The sequence below is a fragment of the Meriones unguiculatus genome, chromosome 3 (genome assembly GCF_030254825.1).
Source record: "Meriones unguiculatus strain TT.TT164.6M chromosome 3, Bangor_MerUng_6.1, whole genome shotgun sequence".
NCBI classification, from domain to species: domain Eukaryota; kingdom Metazoa; phylum Chordata; class Mammalia; order Rodentia; family Muridae; genus Meriones; species Meriones unguiculatus.
The window spans coordinates 146,477,635-146,498,900 of NC_083351.1; the positions used below are offsets into that span (position 1 = coordinate 146,477,635).

Consider the following 21,266-nt stretch of genomic DNA (forward strand, 5'->3'; position numbering starts at 1 on the left):
ACAGTTCCTTCACACCCACCCCTGCCTTCAGAAAAGTTCTTCTTCTAAGGCAGATGGGAAGCCCAAAAGTCTGCTGCCCGCATCCTCCACACCAGGATGAAAAAAAAACAAAAACTAACAAACAAAACCTTAAACTACTGGACAGGAGCAGCAAAGCCAGAACTTTGTTTAAACGGTGTAAAGGGCTGCACTCCTCTGAACTCTCTTTAGCACATCCTAGGACACCCCATCCACCCAAACCTGAATCTAGCCAGGAAAGTTATCAAAATGACTGCCTGCAGGCGCTGGCAATCCAATGCCAAGTTTCTTGTTTTTGAAAAGATGTAAGGTTTTGAAGGCAGGCATTATTTGCACTATGAAAGTTGCAAATCTGTCTTCTGCTACGAGTTTAGGGAAGACACTGCTTTTGCAAGACGGGGTCTCTGCTCCAGCTTCATGGACCAGGAAAGCTCCAGCCTGGGGACTGCCTGCAGAGTACTACAGGCTGAGGTCAGGGGCTAGCAAATCCGCCCTCGTCATTCACAGGGAGCCAAGTTCCTAAAGGCAGCAAGGAGTGTGCTGGAGACATTCCACTGCACAGGTTGCATTGCTGCTCAAAGGCTAAGACAACTGTTAAATATTTAGTGAAAAACGAAAAGGGGGGATGAAATAAAGAGGCCAAGGACTTCATTAAGTTTCCTTAGACGTGTTTTTTAATCCAACTTCAAACAAGATTTTTAAAAATTCAATAATTACTTGGTTTTACTGTAGTCTGTCTCCATTGGAGTCATGTGACTTGAGCATCATCCTGTGGATGAAGGCACATTTCTACAACTGAAGGGGGCGGGAATGGATATTTTGCTTCGGAAAAGATATGCAATGTGGGAAACGCCATTTACGTGCAGTTAAAGAGGTGGGTCACCGACTTCTCATGCCTCCAAGAGAATGCAGTTCCCAACAAACATTTCCTAGGTCGCAAACCCCACGTGTTGTAGCTCGGCAGGCTCTGCAGTAAACACTTCACCGCCACCCTCAGAGATGAGAGGCAGCTGGAGCAACCAGCTTAAGGTTATCAGTCAGCAGCCAGCCGACCTGATATTTCCCAGAGGTCCTGACATTTTGTAACTGAGCTCCGAGACACTGCCTCATCACACACCACCACTCACAGGGCTCCTATCTGGGAACCCTACCCAGAGCCCAGAAGAAACGTCTGCCAGCTCCAACTTGAAGGCCAGAGTTGGTCTGTGAGTACAACACTGGGCGGATGTGCACCATCATGAATTCACCGTGAGTTTCTTTTCTGCGTTCTGCCCCCTGGTGGAGGTGGTGTGGGACCTACGAAACTGAAGAAACTCCGTGGATTCCGCAGGGTCTCCCTGCTCTACTTCGCGGTGTCCCTAACGTGGACAGTACTGATAAGGTAATCACTCCGTCCCCACACTTCCTTCCAACAGCTTTATATGAGTATCAAAACCCGAGGTCTTTATTTTTGCTGCTGGGGAGAGGGTGGGATATAAAAATGATGGTGAACATCATGTTTATACTTTGTAATTAACTTTTATGCTGTAAGAACTCAAACGTCTTGTATTCAAGTTAATTACGAAGCATGCTCACAGTGGTTTTTAATGATCTGTCGGAATTATTCTTTTAAAATATGTCACGTAAGTACTTGAACTTACATTTAGAGCTGTGGATGCTGGCTTTGCTAGGCAAGTGCTCTACCACTGCCCCTCAATTTACTAAAAACATTGGAATAACCAGTGTCCAATGTCTTTAAATACTCTTCACTTTACAAAAATTAACATTTCTGGTACCATTCTGAAAGTTTTACTGTCTAGCATTTCAGGCATATATCAAACTAGTAACATAATTTAAAAAACACACAAAGATTAAAGAGATTTATGGGGAGTGCTGACGAAACAACACAGACCTGTGTGCTAGCCATAGGAAGATTTTGCCATTACCTCATCTTCTTTAACTGAGTCCCATGAACAGAACCTTCACTTAAAACTAAGGATTCCATGGCAAAAAAGATGCATAAAGGTCTGGTGTGCTATTGCTGGTGCTGGACTAAAGATAACAATTATATACTGCACATTGCAAAATGCTAAAATTCATTATTTTGATACATTTTTAAAAGAGACTTATGGGAAATTAAGTTAAAGTGCAGAGTATAGAGGCATACTCAGGGTGATTTTTACAGAGTAATGTTTGGCCGCATGTCATAACTATAGTCCAAATTAGCCCTTAGCACTACAAATGAAGGCAATTTCAGAACAACAAAAAGCTTTCTTAACAAACGTGGTTGGCATTCCAGCATGATGACAATAAAAAACTGTGAAAGAAAATTAAATAGGATGAAACCCAGGCAAGTTGGAACTTTATTACAGAAAAGGATACACTTATCTTAAGAGGGAAAGATGCTAGGTGTGGTGGTGCACACCCTTGATCCCAACACTCGGGAGGCAGAGGCAGAAGGATCTCTCTGAGTCTGGGGCCAGCCGGGGTCTACACAGAGAGCTCTAGACCATTCAGGGCTGCATAGTCAAGACTGTCTCAAAAACAAAAAGAAGTGAAAGGAGGAGAAATACCCACCCCTACCAAAATCTCCAGCACAGCGAGGTCCTCTTGTATGGTGTATAATGTTGTGTGCTGATCTAGTATTTGTGACTCATCAGCCTCTAATACACCATGGTGCTCACTGGGACAAAGAACTGGCCCAGGAGGAAATCTCAGCGTTATTTTTAGCATACTCATACACCTCATCCTACTCAGGGCTTCTGATGCAATCTCACTGCCCAAATGCAATCATCTTTGGCCAGTGTCCTCCCTACTCCTCCAGGAATTGTGACCCATGAGCATAAAGTGAGGTGACACTCTTGAGCATATACACAAAGGACATTTTACCCCACCACAGAGACCTGTCTACACTATGTTCATTGTAGATTTATTCATAATAGCCAGAAATTGGGAAGAACCCAGCTGTCAGCAGACAATAAAGAAAACGAGGCACGTTTCCATAATGGAGTGTTATATAGCTGTAAAAAGAATAAAATCATGAGCTTCACAGGTAAATGGTTGAAACTAGAAAAACTACACCCTGAGTGAGGTGACACAGACCTCAGTATGCTTTCACTTATACGTGGGTATTAGCTGTCAGATCAGCGGTAGCCAAGCTACAATCTGTAGAGGCTGTAGGAGGTTAGGAAGGGAGTGCGGAACTAGAGAGGACATATCTCCCCAGGAAGTTCCTTTTCATAATGTCATTGGCTCTTCTTTTTATCCTGCAGGGTCTTTGTATATACGGTTCATGTTTTGTTTTGTTTGTGATTCCTGAGTGTGAATGTATGAATGAGTGGGTCTCTGCATCTGTTTCTTGTGCTTTTTTTAAATCCTATGCCAATGTTAGTTTTTATTTTACCTTATTTTATTATTATCCCTTAGCCTGACTGTTTCTAATGAGACAGAAAGGAGGTAAATCCAGATCAGAGGGAGGTGAGGAGAAACTGGGAGGAGCAGAGGCAGGGAAAACGATTACAATACATTATATGAGAAAAAAAAATCTATCTTCAGCAAAAGGGAAAAATGAAGAGTGAGAGAACTCCATTTCCAAGGCCTCTGTTGCTACTCCAAGGTAGCATTTACTGGATGTCTTAAGGGTAGGAGATAGTCATGTTTAAGTTCTTCAAGCACTCCATGTCAGGCATTTCACAGAAAGCCTGATTCTAAAATGTGTAAAAATGGCTTTCAAAATGGATAACTGTCTGGGATCTCTTAAAGGTTTCTAGAGAGCAGAGGGGTTTCCCAGTTCCTCCCAAATCCATCTTTCCAGGAGGTAGTGGCCGCTGTTCTGCTTCTTCCTCAGTCTTTGAAGCTCTATAGTGACAAGGACCTAAGGTACAGGCTCCATTACTGCCACTCAGCAGTAGGCCACTCAGCAGGGCTTGGCCATCTGCCTTACTTCCCATTCCCAGGAATGGGAGGGTGAACACCAAGAGTCATTTTACTGCTCTTATCTAGCCCTGAAAATGTTGGCCTCCACTGCACCTCTAGCTGTAGAGGCAGGGTCTTGCTTTGTAGCCCAGCCTGGTCTAGAATTCACAACCTTCCTATCCCAGCCTCTGGAGTGCTGGTATATTTCTCATTTACCACTATGTCCATTTATCTTTGTTTTGGACACTGGATTATTTTCCAGTTTTTCAATAATTTTGACTATAAAAAACCTGAAGCTTAAAAAAAAAAAAAAAAAGAGTCACCTTCGGCATAGGGCTTCCCTCTCAAAAAGGGCTGTTTTTTCCTACTGTATCTTAACCTGGCTCATCACTCCTTTGTTGTCTGCTTAGGTGGAGGAAGCCACAACAAATCATGCACAGCTGGGGTGGTGAGCACTAGTCTCTCTACCAGGGACCCAGAAGAACAAAGACTCTGTGAGTATCAATATGGAACACCAGAGGTGAGATGGGAAGCAATACCAAAGATGTATTTCAAGCTCTGGACATTTGGTATTAAAGTCTTCTCCCAGAGAAGACTCACCTGTGTTTAAAACCCTTAAAATCTCTGGCCGTGAAACACAAAAATTAAAAAATTGTTTGCCAAAAAAGCAAACATATTCAAATGTTGCGCACCAATAAAGCTCCTCGGCCAATTTCAGTAACAATGACTCTTATTTGAGATGAAGCTTCATTTCGATGTGAACAGTGAAAGCCATGAAAATATAAATACTAGGTGTTTGAGATGAAAAGTGTTTAAACTGAAAAAAAAAAAAAAAACCTCAAAAATTTCTACAAACTTAAGCAAGCATCAAATTTTCCATTTTTTCGTTGTGTTAGTGTCACAAGGTAAAAGTAGGAGAATTAGATGAACAGTTTTGCCTCTAATTCCTCGTGACTACTGGTTAACTTTCTCATTTCTCCTTTCACTAACACTATAATCAAAAGGGCAGCATGCTACTTCAGAGAATTTAGACAAAATGTAAGCTCACCTTGGTCTTGAAGATGGTAATCACTCCCTCCTTATATTCCCCTGCATTCTTCTCAGAAATGTTTGCAGCATCTTTGTGACAGTCGCTGGAGTCCCATGTAACTGAGCCACAGTCCCCAGTGTCTGCAGCCTGCACTGCGTGCTGTCTCGGATGTTTCCCGGAGCCCAACCCTAAAACACCCCTTGCAGTCTTCAGTCCTCCTCGCAGCCAGCAATTGCAAAAAGCAAAACAAAGGTCTCTTCCTTGCTTAAAACTGTTTAGGGATGTCCACTCCAACTAGAATAAAAGCCAAATCCTTACCTTATTCTTTCGCCAACCAATATTGGCCTAGAATTTGCCCCCTCTCAATTTAAACTGAACTTAAATTCTCATTTTCAGCCCCTCATCCTTGCCAAATGCATTAAGTCCCAAATTTAGTGACTTTGTATCTACTGCTGTTTGCAGACTTTTCCCTCAGTCTTCCAGATGGGAGTCCTTCAGATCAGTTCAAACATCCTTCCTTCCGAGACACTTTCTCACTAACTGACCCTAGTACACTTCTACCCATTTTCTATGCTATTTCTTGTTGGTTTTCTAATATTTATTCATTTTTGTTTTATGTCTATCTGTTTTGTTTGCACACCAGTTGCATGCCTGGTGCCTGTGGAGGCTGGAAGAGGGAGGATGCAGCTGGCTTTGAGCCACCATGTGGGTACTAGGAATCAAACTCTCCCCGCAGGAAGAACAGCGTTCTTAACTTTGAGCCATCCCTCCAGGCCCATTTCTTATTTTTTCAATACCACTTACCACAAGAAACTCATTCATTTTCTGTGAGTCTGCTCCTTGCTTGCTAGCTTATGCAGATTTACAGTCTTCCTTTGGAGTGATGGTTAAAAGGCACGTCTACCACTGCTAATGTTACTGTGTTCTGTAACATCACTTTCCCCATTGATACTGAGATCTAACCTAAAACTAGGCACTCTTGGGTGTCTTAAAAAATAATATTCTTTATTACAAATTCAGTATGAAATTTTTAATGAAAACAATCATATAAAAATTAAATACCAAACTATTTTAATTGACATACAAATCTAATGTGGCTTATTATTTTCTAACAGTATGATTTCAAAGATTATTCCCAGGTACCTATATCAAGAATTGCAGTAAAGAAAAATGAACTCAAGTACATAAAGCTCACAAGCCATGTGCTCGGTACACACTGCTCATACGTATTAATTTTCTTTTATTGTTATAAAAAGATACACACAAGTTTTACAAAACATGCTATCTTCAGTTAAAGCTTCTTGCACAAAAAAACCCCAGCCTCCTGCAAAGAACCTAGTGTAGCATTTGTTTAGATTTTCTGAGGAATACACAGTGTAAAATTTGCTTCAATGCCCAATAAAAATTTCTCTCTGATAAACTACTCTGGAATCTAATTATAAAGCCTTGTGTTAGAATTTAAGATTCATTTACAGAATCACTTCTTTAAAAAGTACAAAGTTACATGATCAAGAAAAGTACCCAGTAAGTGATCAGAGAAATATCCCCACTGCTGCACATATGGCTCAGTTTTATTTGACTTCACAAAATGGATGAAGTATTGAACATGGAAATATCAGATGAAAAGACTAAGTTATTACAAGGAGGCACAATGCACCAGCTAAGCCTATGACCTGTCTTATAACTGCAGTCACGCTCAGGCTGCAGACAGTATCTCACTGGCCCTGATAACCGTGCTGATTCAGATAAAGCTAAACATTCTGTCCTAACTAGAGCCAGATGAGGACACAGAGAGGAGCGTGAGTGTGTACCATGCGCTACAATGCACGCTTTCTAACATCTTAAACTGAACATTCATGTAACGCCAGTCTGAGGTATTTTAAGAGTTGGAGGATCATTACTCCACACCATGGGCAATGTACCACACAAGCACTGCCCCTACAATGCCACACACGGGAAGGAGGTAGGACTTATACTTCTGCCACAGCGAGAGCTCCACGGCCACCTCATCTCTTCTCCTGTTCTTCTTGCGGCGACCCTTCAGTCTGTTTTCAAAAGCCTCCAGTTCAGCCTAAAAAAACACATTTGTATTAAATTAAAATAATACGCTAATTTGCAACTTTCTATTTAAATGAAAATACAACAATTTAGAAATGTTTTGATACTATCAGTATAATAAATATATTAATTTAAACAAGATAAAGACTCTCATCTACTACTGACTATATTCAACACATGCTAGGCTTTAGAACAGAACTGAGTGCCAATAAAGTGGTTCTTTCAGACTAAAAGCCTGTCTTTAATATTAAACATGAAACAGATTAAATCAAAGGGATTCTAAAATGCAGACAACAGCTCTGAATTTAACATTATTTTATACCTTAAGAGCACATTCCTACAAGTACAGGCATGCTCCATATATAATTTTAGCCTTTTATAATGCAGGAAATAAGAACTAGTGGTTTATACACAGAAATTTAAAAATGCCTCAAATAGATTCTTTTCCTTATCACATAGTCTCCACCCCTTTTTATAACACAGTAAAAACTCTTTTAAGGGGAAAAAATGCTTCATGCTGTGATGCAAATGATTACTTTAGGAAGAATTAAAAAAAACAATAGAAAAGGAGGATACCCTGGAGTGGCAGTCATTTTCAAATGTCATCTTTTATCTTCTGGTAAGAACTCACTAAGTTCCTATACAATGATAATATGATAATGTACCATAGTACACACTGACTAAAAAATGATGAGCATTAAATAAAATGAAGAAAATGTAAATTTTTATTAAAACACCTGTTATTGTAGTAACAGCTACACTTAAAGACCATTTATCAATGCATTTAATTGAATATAAAAAGGCATTTGTTAAATGAACAAAGATTTTGAATGTATAGAACAAACTCAATGCTGGGCTGCACTCGGTTCCCTTAGGCCACCCATGCTGCAGGTTGGACAACCACAACTATGGAAGAGACAAGTCTGCCCATCAATGAGGTACCTGCTGTCTTCGCTTTTCTTCTTCCAGAGCAGCGTTGGCTTCTGCTTCTTTTATCTACGTACATTTAAAAGTAAATTAACAACCAAATATCAAATTTCCACAGATTCTTGGCACCCACTCACCCAGGCTCTACTAACCCATAACAACTTGTGGTAGCCTTACATTAAAAAGCCTATGAAGAATTGTAAATATTATACTGGGAAGTTTTACCAAGGTTCCATCCAATAGATTCAGGTGGTGAATATAACTTGTATTTGTTTTATACTTGTTATAATTTAAATAAACATCCCCGCTTACCAGCTACATGAGATTAGATCATAATTCAAAACATTGAGAATCTGTAACTTAAACACTTTTAACTTTTCCTCTTAAGTTATCAGTAATATTAAGAATCTAAAATCAATTATTAATACCATATTTTCCTAAATAGAAACTGATAATTTCTTTCAAATGCGTGTCTGGAAGGCAAGACTTTGAATCAATAAAACCAAAATGATTTGTGGACTGGTCGTTTTGGCAGGCAGAATCAACACTAAAGATATCTCAAACTCCAAAGCATCCCCAAATCTTACATTTGTAGTATTTTAGCCTAATTTTTAGGAGGCTACTTGTAACATTAAAACAAAGAGCTAAGGCCAGAGCAAATACACTAACTGGTGTAAAAGACAGAAAGCTCAGACACACAGCAAGCCATAAAGCTACCCAGTGCTCAGAATGGGGCTATACAAGTAGCCTTTTGTAAGATAAGCACAAGATGTTTAAACAAGCATTTTTTTTTTTAAATAGAACAACTAGTAGATAACAGTATCACATCTGTATTAACACCTAATGGGACCTCACCTCAGATGCTTTCCGCTTCATTTCCTTGCATATTGCATCACATTCCACTGAAACCTGGTTTTCACGTATTTTATTGCATGGCAATTCCTACAAATAACCAAAACTGATATATTTAGTCAATTTATTCTTTCAAATCACAACTGTATACCAGCTAAACATACAGCAAAACCTAACAGCTAAAGGTTACAGATATGTTACATTCGCTAGACATTATTTATCTTGGTTCATGTACTTAATTTTCTCTGTCTTTTAAAAATTTATTTATTTATTTATTATTACAATTTATTCACTTTGTATCCCGGCTGAAGTCCCCTCCCTCATCTCCCTCCAGTCCCATCCTCTCTCCCTTTTTTCCCCCTGTGCCTCTCCCTTAATCACTGAAGAGGTCCTCTTCCCCTTCCATCTGACCCTAGCTTATCAGGTCTCATCAGGACTGGATGCATTGTTTTCCTCTGTGGCTGGTAAGGCTGTTCCCCCATCAGGGGGAGGTGATCAAAGATACAGCCACTGAGTTCATGTCAGAGACAGTCCCTGTTCCCATTACTAGGGAACCCACTTGGAGACCCAGCTGTCTATGGGCTATATCTGAGCAGGGGTTCTAGGTTATTTCTATGCATGGCCCTTAGTTAGAGCATTGGTCTCTGTAGGGGCCCCTAGGCCCAGATTTTTTGGCTCTGTTTGGCCTCGTTGTAGAGCTCCTGTCCTCTCCACTATCTCCCCCTTCTTCCATAAGATTCCCTGAACTCTGTCCAAAGTTTGGCTATGAGTCTCAGCATCTACTTTGATATATACAAAATATGTTCAACTATACAACAAGGACATTTGTTCAGCTATGTTTGTAGCAGCTTTATTCATGATATCCAGAATCTGGAAACAACCTAGATGTCCCTCTACCAAGAATGGATACAGAAATTGTGTTATATTTACAGAATGGAATACTACTCAGCAATTAAAAACAAGGAAATCATGAAATTTGCAGGCAAATGGATGGAACTAGAAAAGATCATCCTGAGTAAGGTAACCCAGAAGCAGAAGGACACACATGGTATATACTCACTTATAATGGATATTAGAATATAATATAGGATAAACATACTAAAAATCTATAGTTCTAAAGAAGCTAAACAAGGAGGACCCTAGGGAAGAGGCTTAATCCCCATTCACAAGGGCAAACAGTGTAGACACCAGAAGTGAGAGAAGACAGGGAACAGGACAGGAGCCTACCACAGAGGACCTCTGAAAAACTCCTTTTTTTTTTTTTTTTTAATTGGGGGTTGGTGAAGATGGATGCAGTGCTCAGAGACCAGAAGACGGCACAGAATACCCTGGAGCTGGAGTTACAGAATGCTGTGAATGGTAAGATATCGGGTCCTACTAAATCTGTACATCTAAAGAAACTAATCAAGAGAGAGGACCCTGACTAAAACGCTCAATCCCCATCCTGAAAGGCAAAGAGGATGGACATCAGAAGAAGAAAACAGGAAACAACCTAGGAACCTGCCACAGAGGGCCTCTGAAAGGCTCTGCCCTGCAGCCTATCAAAGCAGACACTGAGACTTATGGGCAACTGTTGGGCAGAGTGCATGGAATCTTATGTAAGAAGTGGGAAATAGTAAGATCTGGAGAGGACAGGAACCCCACAAGGAGAGCAACAGAACCAGAAAATTTGAACACAGGGGTCTTCCCAGAGACTCATAATCTAACCAGGTACCATGCATGGAGATAACCTAGAACCCCTGCACAGATGTAGCCCATGGCAGTTTAGTGTCCAAGTGGGTTACATAGTAATGGCAAGAGGGACTGCCTCTGACATAATCTGATTGGCCTGCTCTTTGATCACCTCCCCCTGAGGGGGGAGCAGCCTTACCAGGCTATAGAAGATGACAATGCAGCCACTCCTGATGTGATCTGATAGACTAAGATCAGAAGGAAGGAGAGGGGGACCTCCCTTATCAGTGGAGGGGCATGCATGAAGAAGGGGAGGAAGGGTGGGACTGGGAGGGGAGGAGGGAGGGAACCACAGGGGGAATACAAAGTGGATAAAATGTAATTAATAAAGAATTAAAAAAAAAAGGTATGGAGTCCTTTGCTCTCTTAACCACTGAGCCAAAATAAAGGGATCTCCTCTACTCTATTTAATTAAAATAATTAAAACCATAAAATTAAAATATCAGCAATTCACTATATGCCTCTATCAACTCAGCTGAATTTTATTTTTATCCTTTACATTTATTGCTTCTTGTTATTCTTCCAAAGCATTGAGGAAATGGTCTAGAACATTCTAGAACAGCACTGTCCAACAGAGCTTTCTGAGGTAAAGGAAATGCTGTCAGCTGTCTAGTAGAGCAGCATTAACAACCTATGCTGACTGTGCACTAGTGTGACCAGTGCAATGAGGAGCAGTACTTTGTGAGACCTAAGATGCACGTATTTAGTGCGGCTATCCCAGCAGTCAAAAATCTGGCATTTTCCTGAAGAGTTATAAATCTTTTTTTTTAACTATATATCTTTCTTTTAACTATTAACATTTTTTAAAGTTCCTATGAAAATCCTTCGCTGCCTAAGTATTAGTGGGTAGGAAACTACACTTGGACAATACATGGGATTTCACAAAACTGATAAGTCATGCAGATTAAAAATAGCTCGTAAATATTTTCATGTAAATGTGGTGGATTTAAATACAAACTAAATACAAACTCCAACAGTAAACTCATCTACTACAGGAAAAGATAATGAAAATTATAGAATTAAGATCAATAAACAAGCCACATAAATGAACTTCAATAAATGTCTGTTGCATGGAAGAATGTGGAATTAATACAAAGAGGAAGCATTAGGAAAGGACCACAAGAACATGATATAGCATGACACAACTATAACTGCAACATGGTCAGCCAAGCCAAACAAAAGTAAGTCTCTGTCTACACTGCCCGTCTGAGGTCAAGCAAAATGAGAACTGAGTGAGACGTTCTTTTAGCTCTTGTTGAACAGCCTTTCTGGTCACTAAGCTCTCAATTCTTTATTGCTCCATTAACTGTTTCTAACTTACAATTATTTCTTCTAGGTTTGAGTATTATTTTATGAGGCTGTGAAAATCATATAAAAGAACAACAAACCCAATTCCAACCATTTCTTTTTATTTATTTATTTGTTTGTTACATTTTATTAACTTTGTATCCCAGCTATATACCGCTCCCTCATTCCCTCCCAATCCTACCCTCCTTCCTTCATCTCCTCCCTGCCCCTTTCCAAGTCCACTGATTGGGGAGGACCTCCTCTTATTCCATGAAAGTCACTTTATCACTCATACCTGCCCCTTGCTCAAATACTTCAATTTAGAAGCCACTAGTACTATCCCAACAAAAGGGCTTGAGCTTCAGTCAACGAAATCAACTTTTTTCTGTTGTTAAGTTACAGAAAATTGGACTATCAATGCTGATTTTTTTAATGAGCATTTACAGAAATAACTAGGCTTAGTTTAAGTATAATGAAAAGATTCTAAAAAATAAAATCTTAAAATTAAAGCAAAAAAAAAAAACCTACCAACACACAAAACAAGGCAAACAAGAATTGTTTAAAATACTTACCCGTTTTATTCTTTTACAAGGGCATCTAAGTTTTACCTTCTGATTGCAATTAAAGGGACATTCACCAGGATGACACATCTCTTTGCATCTATGGCCACAAGGAAGCTAAAATGAAAAAAAGTGATTGGTCATTTATATTTTGGTCATATTCTTCCTTCCCCTTCTCCCTAATGGTTCTTTCAACAGAGCCTACCACACGTAGTGCCAATTAATCCTGAAAAATAGATGAACTGATCATTCAGCTTCTTTTTGTTTTAGACAGATTGTTAATTCTTTATAGAAATTATTTTTATTAGAAAATGTTAGTATTTTTCAGCTCTATTTCAAGAGCAGGTGTCACTGTCAGAATGTCACATGCCACTGTCACTACAGCCAGGTGACTAAGCCAATGGAGGGTAAACAAGTATTAAGTGATGTGTGCCTTAAAGCATTCAGGAACATATTTCTATGTTTTCCCTTTCCAGAGTTCTAGAAATGACGAAACCAAGCAGTAATGGAAACCACGTGTAAAAGAGGACAACCTGGCTAACATGCATTGCTGGGGGAACCCATGGAGCACAGGAACACTACCTCTCCTTTATATTGTTGTTACATGAGAAAGGAAGCTTTCTCGTCATGGTCATAACCACTTAACCTTTCGCTCTAAAACACTGATCCTTGACACTACATTAACACATATTATACAGACAGTCAAGACAACTCAGTAACTGCCACGATGTTTAAATGTTCCGTATCTTTATTTATTGTCTTTCTATCCTGGGAGTCTTCACATGAAACATTCTCTTCTATTCACATATCATACTTCAATTTGAAATCAATGATTCTAAATGGGAAAGAGAATAAAGGCAGACAAAACACCAATGAAGGAATCATGACTACAGTGTGGCCCTTCACTCATCACTGCTCCATTCCTCCAGTGCAGCGGAGGTTAATGAAAGGGTGGGTAGCACTGGCCTTATATCACATCTTCTTGATACTAAAAGTCCTCAGACTTTTCAGAACCCTACCAACAGCATGCAAATCACTTTCTCTCACTGGATCTTTTGGCTCCAAACTATACATGTCTTCTTCAAATCCTTTATTTGACCTTGCCATCTCATTTAATAATCAGTCTGCAATGCTCTTGCCTTTTCCCAGGAAAAACTGATTGGAGTCATGAACAAGGACCTACCCAGTTCCCCTCCTTCTTTTACAATTATTTATACAAAACCTTTTTTATTAGAAAATTTTAATCTTCTCAATCTCCACTGCAAGAGCTGAGATCATAGCCATGGCTTCGTTAGCTACTCCAGCTTTTTGCCTTATGTCTATAGCTGCCTATGCCAAGACAAGTCCACCCAAGGTGAGCCAGTCAGAGAGAGAAGGCAGGATAGTCATCTTACCGGAGAGACCATATCTTTCAGGCTGCACAGATTCTGTCCATCTGAATGCTTGGTTGTAAGGCATTCCCTTCAGACTCTGTGTAACAATGCCCAATGTCCTCCTTAAGATACCCTCTCATCTGTCTGTCTGTCTGTCAGTCTATTGCCATAAATGACTCAGAACTAATTCTGTAGCTTGCAATTAGAAGTAAAACTTGTTCATTTAGTATATTGTGCTGGATTATCCAGCAGATACCCAAAAGCAAGAGATGCCACAGTCCTGAGGAGACACTCACTCACTACTGATCAGGAGTAAAATTGTAAGATAGAAAAAAGAAATTTCTAGAATTGTCAAAACAAAATATTGGCAAAAATTAGAAACAACAGAAACTTTCACGTAACAAAAGTAGGAAAACCTTCTGATAATTTTCTATAATTGGAAAATTTTACTAGTTGTAAACTGGCATAGCCATTTTGGAAATCAATTCAATATAATTTATTAAAGTTGAAATTAAATATTCCCTGCGGGCAAGGAAATTCACTATTTCTATGTGCCTATAGGAATTTGTACACATACAAAGTATCAAGTGTAGCAGTGGTTTTTGGTAAAAACTGAAAATAACCCAAATATTTATCCACAAACTATAGAATACTCACATGACAGAGTAAGTGGACAAATGTAACAAGCAAATCACAAAAGCTTTCTAAAATACTAGGCAATACTTCTGTAGCTACACAGACCTGCAGCAAGGGCTTAAGTCAAAGGCAAGCCACAGGGGACTGAGACATGGCTCAGTGGGTTGAACTTCTCAGGCTTGCTCAACAAGCCTCCCAAGCCGAGTGCTGTCTCTAGAAGCTGCATAACGGTGGAGGGACCAAGGCCACAGAGTTGTTCTCAGACTCCCACACATGCACCATGGCATACAAGCACTCCCTGTCCCCAGTAAAACTGTTTAAAAATATAAAGTGGTAGTCACATTTAGAATAGAAAGAAATGCATTCAGGCCAAGAGTTTGACAGAATTTTGAGATATCAGTAACGCTTTGGGTTTTGTTGTTTTTGTTTTGAATGAGGGTGGAATATATGAGAATACTGACTGTGTTAAATAATACATATATACTATGTACATATATGTGACATTTCATTTTAACATTTTTTATTTTAAAACCTGAAAATAAATAAAATAAAACACATATACCCAAGTTAACCATACCCGAAGGCTATGCAATTTAATGGACTTATAAACAGAATTAGCATGTAAAACTGAAGCTGTGGTCTTACCCACCACCAAAACAAACAACAAACAAACAAAATCAAGACAGAATTAGAACTAGAAAACTAGTAGCTTCATATCCTTCCTCATAACCCATGGCCATCACCTACAATCAGTCCTTCCATGTCCCTTCATATTTAGCATTTCTCATTCTCCTTTTCCTTTATACTGGACTTTCATGTGATAACCATTTAAAAATAATCAAACATACACATGTATACACCTGCACTTTCTTGTTTTTATTTTTAATAATCTACCATCTAGGTGCCTGTGAATCACAGTTTCTAATCTATCAAATCCTATCTTATACAGTAGGCTGAGTCAATACTTTACACAATAAAATTAATAAGCTAACTTTAAAACTGTTCTCAAAAGAAAAAAAAAAATCCCTCCAAAGGGTCACTTCCAGTCCTAAGCCCCCAATCAAGACAGAGAAGCTTCTAGCCTAAGCAGCTGCAGACAACACATGTCTAGTGGGCCCAGAAGCGACCTCAACTATGGCAGCCAACAAAGACAAACACCCAAGGAACCGGACTTAAAGGGTATTGCAGCTTACCTCTTTGGGGCACTGGTTTTTGCAACAACTGAGGAGGTTCTTTTCATTTACATCAGCTGTGGTTATTTTTCTAAAAACACAAACAGTTTTGATGACATTCAAAACCCAGTCCAGTTATTCATATATATAAGTGTTCATGTTCACGATTTCAAGCATACCCATTAAAGTATCTTATTTTTTTTTTGTCAGAAAATTTAAGTTATGTCTCTATAATTATCCTCAATGCAGGTACCATGGGGGCTGGTGAGATGACTCAGCAGGTAAAGGTACTTGCTGCACAAGCCCAACTGATGAGCTCAATCCCCAGATCCTACTTGGAGGTAGATGGAGAGAAATGACTCCACAAAGTTGTCCCCTGACCTCCACACATGTGCCAGGATGTGCAAAGGCATGCATGTGCATGAGCACACACACAATTATTTTTTAAAAATCTAAGAGAAAAAATAAAAACACTCCAGAATATCAGAAAAATTAGATTTCTAAAAATTATATGCAACCTTGAAAACCTATCACAAAACTAAACTTGAAAAACATATCGAGCAAGTAATTTCCAAGCAAAATACGCATTTCCAAAATTAACCATGAGTTGTTATTATACCAAAAAGCTGGAAAACACTGAAAACCAGATGGAAACATTTCCAAGGGAAACAGAAACTAGTTTGAAAACACTCCCATAAGCCACTGATTTTCAGAAGTCAAAACTAAAAGTGACAGCTATAAATGGTAAATTACGTTAGATCTATCAAGACAATTACAATTTTTCCCCTGTTCATAATGTACATTTTAAGTAAGGAAAAGAGACAAAGCAGATATTACTATGATAAATTCTATAACAAGAACTGTTTTTTTTTTTAATAATAAAGATCTACCTTTTAAAACTATAAATCAAAAAGCATACTTAAGCTATCAACAAGTTAAATTTCTTTCCAGAAGAATTCTAGGTTTACACCATCTTTTAAGCCCTCTATATCACAGGAGCACTCTACAGTTCTTAAACCAGTGATACAATGTCTTTCCTCGCCAAATCTTCCACCTCCCACCCCTTCACCCCCAAGCAGAATGAGACAGAGTCTGGCTGATGTCAGAGTGAGGCACTGGAGGGTAAAGCTACACACCCTCCTCTCAAGTCCTGCTGAAAAGCTTGGCCTCCAGCATCTCAGCAACACAAGACGCTTCCTAAATGTTAATACGGACTCTTCCAGAGATGTCACTTAGTAATCTTAGTAAAACGAGAGTATTCTTCAGTATTCTACTTACCTACACTCCACATAGAGGCTTGTGATCTTGCAGTGACATTTTAATCTAAGCATCTGAACACAAGGAGGACATTTCCCAGGATGGCACGGCAGAACACAGGGGTGAGGACAACCCACAGGCCGTGACTTAGAGCACCCTTCTTCACACTGAAGGCATTCTGGGCCAGCCTGAAAAGTAACAAGGACATAAACCATCAACATATCTAAGATTTTCACATGTGGAGGTTATCCCACTAAACTTCTACAATCCTCAGAAGTACCATTACTATAAACAGACTGTTCCACAGGTACAGTGCTTGCTGCAGAAGCACAGGGATCCAAGTTTAATCCCCAGGACAGATGGAAAGCCAGGTATGGAGGCATACAGTTGTACTAATGGCACTGGGAAGGCAGAGACAGGAAGTGTCTTGGAGTTTGAAGTCAATTAGTCTAGCCAACTGGAAAGTTCAGTGAGATATCATGGAGACCGCCCCACCCCCAAAGAAAACAATGTAAAGAATGACTGAGAAGGATGTCTTATGATGACTTTGGTTTTTACAGACACATTTGTATATACAAACATGGCCACACAGCATTAATTAAATGGTACCTATTTTTAATCTTAAAAATCAACAAATATAAAAATAACAAAATTGTTAATAGGACCAGTATCATTCAGATTCTTATGTCTATGAACTTCAAGTCAATCTACCTCAACTATACAGTGAATCTGACCATAAAAAGTATCCCTATTAAAACTGTAAATTACTTCCTAATAATAACCATTACCAGCAAAAAAAAATCAGATAGAACATTATCAATACATTCTAAGTCAACGAACAATCATCGCTGAACTACAGAAACTGTTAACATACAAAGTTAAGTTATACTCAAAAGTATACCTCAGTGAAACTTAATAATGCACCTCCCTCTGCTCCAGTGATTTAGTTCTATAACTAGGGTTAGAGTCTATCAAAGATGGTTAAAGATTTTAACTGTTTATATTATTTTCAAATGATATATTTGAAATAAAGTTTGTAAAACAGCTATAAACAGACAAGACTTAAAGGTTAAGTCTTTAATCCTAAATGAAGTCATGATTATAACAATGTGTCAATGAGTTCTATGTGATCAGGAGCTAGAAAAGCATCTCAGTGAGTAAGAGCACTTCCTGTTCTTCCAGAGGACCAGTTCAGTTTCCCACACCCACACTCAGCAACTCACAATCATGTCTAACTCCAGCTACAGAGGATCCAACACTTTCTTTTGAATTCAATGGGGACCTATCCACTTGTGCACATATCCACAAACAGAAACATATAAAATTACACATGCCTAATTTAAAGATATCCCTTTTCAAAAAATAAGTTATTTTGATATTTAGACTTTTAAAAGAACATTTCAAATACTTAAAAAACATTCTACAAATAATTTGGGGCTTGGGGGAGTTGTTTTTTTGGTTTGTTTTTAGGGTCTCATTATGGAGCTGTGGCTGGCCCTGAAACTCACAACATAGATGGGAACTGGCCTTAAGGTGAATCCCCAGAACCTACATAAAGAGCTGGGCAAAGTGACTCGTGCTTGGAATAGCACCACTAGAGAAGCAGAGATAGGCAGATCCTTAGAAATCCTCTACACAACCAGTCTAGTCTACATGGTGCATTCCAGGCCAGTGAGAATGGTGTTTCAAAAAAATATGTAGCATCTAACAGTCATTATACATGCGTCCATCCTAAGGATGTTACCTTATTTTTGCCAGTACAGCCATCAACTTCAGTCACTTTGTGGCATTCTTTCATACATGTATGATTCTGACAGTACAATATTCTTCCACAAAGTCTCTTGCAAGAGTAGTGTCCTACAGCATGGCATGGTAGTGGGCTCACCTTAAAAATGAAAATAAAAATAAAAAAAAATGAAAATAAAAAGCAGTCAACTAGCAAAGCGCACATGTAAACACAAAACCTTCTGAACTAATCTAAGATCAACTTTACAATGATTTAACATGTTTCTATTAATCATATTAATATCAAAACTAAGCACCTATTATAGCATTCCTCTAAAAACAGATGCCAGGAAAAAAAATTCTACTATTGAAAGGGATTTCTGATATAATGATTCTATAGTAAACACAAAGAGGCTAATTCTCACATAAAAGCAACACATATAAATATGTGTGTGTGTGTATATATATATATGTATATATATAAATATATTTTTTTAATAGAAACCCTATGCAGGCTTCATAAAACAGACAGATAGTAAGTTATCTCTAACAACTCCAGGACAAAAGTGATAGAGATTAAAAGATAAACTTAAAGATTATACCTATCACTCACCTCATGCTTCCCCAGACATTCTCTATAAGAAAAAAAAAAATCATACATTCTTTTAGAAGAGTGTCTGAAACAAATATGCTAACTACACTAGCTTTTATTAAATATAAACACTTAAATATAAGCAATTACAGCACCTGCAGAATATAAAGTTGACATCTACAGGCCAATTCTTTGCAAAAGGGTATGAATAAGTAATTGGAACATGAACTTTATTTACACTTGCACACATAAAAATAAAATGGGTATAAATCTAACCAAATATCTGAACAACAAGATTAAAAAAAAAAAAAACCTACAGAAGAAGAAAACTTAAGGGTTTAAATAAAGATTCCATTTTAAAAACAGGAAGGTATATATCTAAATATTAAGGTCATATTTCTTCCCAATTTCATCTATATTCAACAAAATTCCAAGATCTCACCCAAAGCCAAGCACAGTGGCACACCACTGTAACTTGACCACTCAGATGCAAAAACTTGGCAACATGAGGAGCTCAAGACCAGCCTGAACTCTATCTATATGAGTGCCTACAAAATAAGGTTCAGGCCAGCCTGGGCTACATGGTCCCCAGGCTCAAAGTCCAAACCAACCAAACAAAATCCTAATATCTAATCTAAAGTCTATATGGGGGGAAAAAAAAAACAGTGACATGAAACAGCCAACACAATACTGATGAAGAACAAAGCTGAAGGATTAATGTGTGCTTACTAAAGACTTATTACAAAGCAAAAGTTATCAAGGATATGTAGTACTGAGTACTGATGAAAGACAGAAACATGTATTAGTGAACTAGAACAAAGAGACCATTATTAGGCCTACACAAATAAGATCAGCTCATTTTGACAAAACAAAGGCAAATTACAGAAGAAATACTCTTTTCTACAAATGGTAGTGCTGGAACAAATATATACCCACTTAAAAAAAGACAGACTTTACACCTTTCACAATTAACTCAAAGTGGATTACAGACCTAACTACAAAACACAAAAGCATAATACACAGGGTAAGCTTTAAACAATGGGATTCAAGATGACTTCTTAGAAACAACGCCAAAAGCATGACCCATAAAAGGAAATGAGTATGTTCTAATTTACTAAACTAAAAACGTCTGTTCAGCAAAGAACACTTTACAGAAGGAAGACGAGACATAGATGAGCAGACCACATTTGGAAAATGTATCTGGTAAACAATACAAAGAACTCATACTTAACAACAGACAAAAAGCAAACCACCCTATTAGAAAAATGGGTAAAACACCTGAACAAGAGATAAATCTTAACAAAAGGATGACAAATGCCAAATTGGCATATAAAGAGGCCTGGCATCAGGAAGCGGTAAATTACCAGGCAATACCTCATTCACCTAACAAAATGGCTACTGTGCTGACAGTGTCCTATGCTAACAGGGTGCAGAGCAAGAAGACCACCGATGCTAAGGAGAACACAAACTGGCATGTCACTAATAGACAACCTGACAGCTTTTTAAATACCTAAACAAATTCAACTTGATTTTATCCTAAGATTTTGTCCAAATGAGCTAAAAAGTTAAACAAAAATATGTACATAACCATATATAGCAGCTTTATTTTTTAGTATAGAACAACCAAAATGTCCTTCAATGGGTGAATCATCATAAATTGGACTCAGTAAGTCAGAAAAGGATAAAAAAGGTACAAAGTTGAGAGTGGGTGGTAAGGTGGAGACAGATCTAGTAAGAGCTGGGGAAGGGATAAGGGGTTGGGTGACATCAAAATACAGTGCACAGAATTCTCAAATAAATTCTTTATGACATTAAAATATAAACAAGACAACTATGGGATGCCAGGCAGTGCAATAATGTTATTCAGTGATAAAAAGAATTGAGGTATCAAACCATGAAAAAAATGCAGTGGAACTTAAATAAATGCATAAGCTAAGTGAAAAAGGCCAGTATGAAAAGGCTTTGCATGACTCCAACTACTTGGATAATGTTCTGACAAAGGCAACCACAGAAAAACGATGAGAAGCTTCAGTTCTAACAAACACTTGAAGAATCCACACTAATCTTTACAGATTAGTATTACAGAGAAGTATTTCCCAACCTTTTCAAGGAACCTAGTATTTGTCACCCTGTCATCCTGGCTATCCTAGAACT

The 21,266-nt window shown here is 38.4% G+C and overlaps 1 protein-coding gene and 1 long non-coding RNA gene across 2 annotated transcripts in view; one reads left to right on the plus strand and one right to left on the minus strand.

Moving 5' to 3' along the window:
- Positions 1-213: 213 nt before the first annotated feature.
- LOC132653168 (uncharacterized) lies at positions 214-10,673 on the plus strand. Its single transcript, XR_009590910.1, has 3 exons — positions 214-1,399; positions 4,323-4,406; positions 10,066-10,673. It is a non-coding gene; the product is annotated as an uncharacterized LOC132653168 (long non-coding RNA).
- Positions 6,166-21,266, minus strand: part of Nfxl1 (nuclear transcription factor, X-box binding like 1) — a 43,985-nt gene continuing 28,884 nt past the window's right edge. The window contains exons 16-23 of the mRNA XM_021654652.2: positions 19,134-19,155; positions 18,540-18,680; positions 16,817-16,983; positions 15,560-15,629; positions 12,370-12,474; positions 8,783-8,869; positions 7,943-7,996; positions 6,166-7,013 (exon numbers count right to left, since the gene is read on the minus strand). Of these exons, the coding sequence (XP_021510327.1) occupies positions 6,840-7,013; positions 7,943-7,996; positions 8,783-8,869; positions 12,370-12,474; positions 15,560-15,629; positions 16,817-16,983; positions 18,540-18,680; positions 19,134-19,155 (820 nt within the window). The 3' untranslated portion in view covers positions 6,166-6,839. The remainder of the gene's footprint in view (positions 7,014-7,942; positions 7,997-8,782; positions 8,870-12,369; positions 12,475-15,559; positions 15,630-16,816; positions 16,984-18,539; positions 18,681-19,133; positions 19,156-21,266) is intronic.